The sequence below is a fragment of the Mycetomoellerius zeteki genome, unplaced genomic scaffold (assembly GCF_001594055.1).
Source record: "Mycetomoellerius zeteki isolate Tzet28-1 unplaced genomic scaffold, Tzet1.0 scaffold111, whole genome shotgun sequence".
In the NCBI taxonomy this organism is placed as follows: domain Eukaryota; kingdom Metazoa; phylum Arthropoda; class Insecta; order Hymenoptera; family Formicidae; genus Mycetomoellerius; species Mycetomoellerius zeteki.
The window spans coordinates 368,179-370,650 of record NW_017256029.1 but is presented as its reverse complement, the minus strand read 5'-3'; the positions used below and the strand labels follow the sequence as shown (position 1 = coordinate 370,650).

At 31.5% G+C, this 2,472-nt stretch overlaps 1 protein-coding gene across 1 annotated transcript in view; it reads left to right on the top strand.

Moving 5' to 3' along the window:
* Positions 1–6: 6 nt before the first annotated feature.
* ckn (CRK like proto-oncogene, adaptor protein) overlaps positions 7–2,472 on the top strand; it is a 20,308-nt gene continuing 17,842 nt past the window's right edge. The window contains 1 exon segment of the mRNA XM_018454012.1: positions 7–284. Within this exon segment, the coding sequence (XP_018309514.1) occupies positions 269–284 (16 nt within the window). The 5' untranslated portion in view covers positions 7–268.

The window sequence follows — 2,472 nt, the reverse complement described above, 5'->3', positions numbered from 1 at the left end:
CGTCGTGTAAACCGTTGGAAATGTTGGAACGTTGATATACGCTTCTGACGATTTCGGCTGGGGTCACTGAAGAGTGGTATTCGCGTGAGCAATGGCGCGAGCGCCTCGACGCGCTACGGGAACGACGTGTGTACGGTGTAGATGATACATCGGAGCCCAATCCGCGTGGTATGTTGTTTACGTTGCGCGCGAGGATCTATCGTTCGTGTTACGACGGCGCAGTATACAGCTCGAAGGATCTTGAGCGCGAGCCTCGTCGTGAGCCGCCATGAGACGCATTAGCGGTAAGCCATCGTCACGATTACTGCCAAATGTTACGTCCTCGCATTTAGTTCTCGGTCGCTTTTTTCCTTTTTCGCCATACGATACTCGCCTTGTCCTTGTTCTCGTTGAAAATGATTGTTCTCGACTTTCGCGTCTTCCTATCGAGATCGATTATGTTACATTGGTCGGTCATATCCTTACATATGCTTTGTGCATGTGTGAATGTGTACATGCGTGGCGTATTGCATGTGTGTACGCTGACTGTTATGTACTGTTATGTTTCTATAATCTTGTTTCGAAGCGAAATACTTTGTGTTATCTGATTGACTCTGTATAGTAGTATCATATTAATTTAGATACCCTTTTATTAGTAGGTAATTTATGAATTTATTTTTTTTATCAAAGATAATGATGTTTGTTGATATGTTAAGTAATCGATATTATAAGACTGAACTAAAAATTTTGCAGAATTTTATATTTTAATTTTCGAACCGAATAGTTTAAAGGCATTAAATATAATTTACTTATTTTCAGGAATGTATTTTAGTACACAAAGCTTATTAGGAAAGAATACTGAAAAAATTTACAATTATATTTCTTAAATACGTTCATGTAGATGTACTACAAAAATAATAATACTCAAAGATAACTCCAAATAAATTATACATAGTTAATTATAAGTATTAGTTAAATTATAGGTATTAGTTAATTATAAGTATTAGTTAATTATAAGTATTAGTTAAATTTTTAAAATTTATATTAAAGTTTTCTTATTTTATTTGGATATACAGGATGTTAGGCCGAAATCAGACTATGCATTGAAGATTGAGATTGAAGATTGAACGATTGAAATTTGTGACCAATCAAAACAATAAGGGTTAAAATTCCTTTGTCCTCATTGATCAAATTTCAATCTTCAATCTCAATCTTCAATGCATAGTCTGATCTGATTCCGGTCTTAAAAAAACTATTCAGCATTTGTGGTAGATAGTACACACCATGTTGTATCTACCACAATAAAAAAAGCCTTCGTGAACATAGGTTGAAAGCTCAACCGTTTCTAAGATAAACATTTTTGTATATTAGCATCGAATGATTTATTGATTGGTTTTTACGTATCGCATGCGATGTTTACCTCAATGTTTAAACCACACGTTTTGAAGTTCTCATTTAATTTCAATACATATTTCATAACAGAAGATTTCATCAGCAATCAGTCAGTTGTCATTAATCAGCGATTAGTAATCTACATGTTACTTAGTGATTACACTGATATACCTGATTGCCACTGAGAGAGAGAGAGAAAGAGAGAGGTCTTTTATTATGAAATATGTATGGAAATATCTGTGCCATATAAATGCTAAATGGTTTTTTTGTACACTTTGTATAATTGTTTGGGTCATCAAGAATTTATGGACAAATTTATTTCGGAGTATTTTATATACATTATAGATATATGTATATATAATATTACACTTATACACACACAGTATACTTTGCACTTAATTAGATTTAAAATATTAAATATATCATAAAATGAAATTAAAAAGAGTTTAGCTGTTCTTTCAAAATAAAATTCTTTTCTTCTTAACCCTTTCAATTGCAAATATGTTTTATGCAAACATGTTTTATTATTTTTTGTTTTGTATATTTGTTAATTACGTTTTTTTAAATTGAAAAAAGTATTTTTTTTTTTAATTTTTTTTACGATTTTTGTATGTTTGTGTTAATATACAAAGTAATTAAGAACGCGTATGAGAACGAACAAATTGTTTAGAAGACAATTCCGAGAAAAAAATGTTATATAAATTTAGATAATACATAATTACAAAAATTTTTTAATTTTGCTGTTATAGTAAAACCTTGAGTAAAATCATATGCTTGACAGGAAGTGACCTTCGAGAAATCAAAACAAAACAAGAGAAACAGGAGAATGTGCAAATATCATTTATTTACGATACTTCTTCGAAACTTGAATATATGCGACGATTTAAGGAATTAAGAAATTATGTCTAGGGGAAAGTGGTCTAAATCGGACCTATTTGCAGTTTTTGCTCTCTAGAAGGCATAAATAAAGACCGATCGTAAAATCGAAGGTGCTGTTGGAAAGATCATTTAATTCCCTTCGTTTTTGCTTTAGATTATTTCGATGTATCTCTCACTTGTGTTAAACTATAATGGAAAATGTAAAAACGCTTTTTCCGGTCC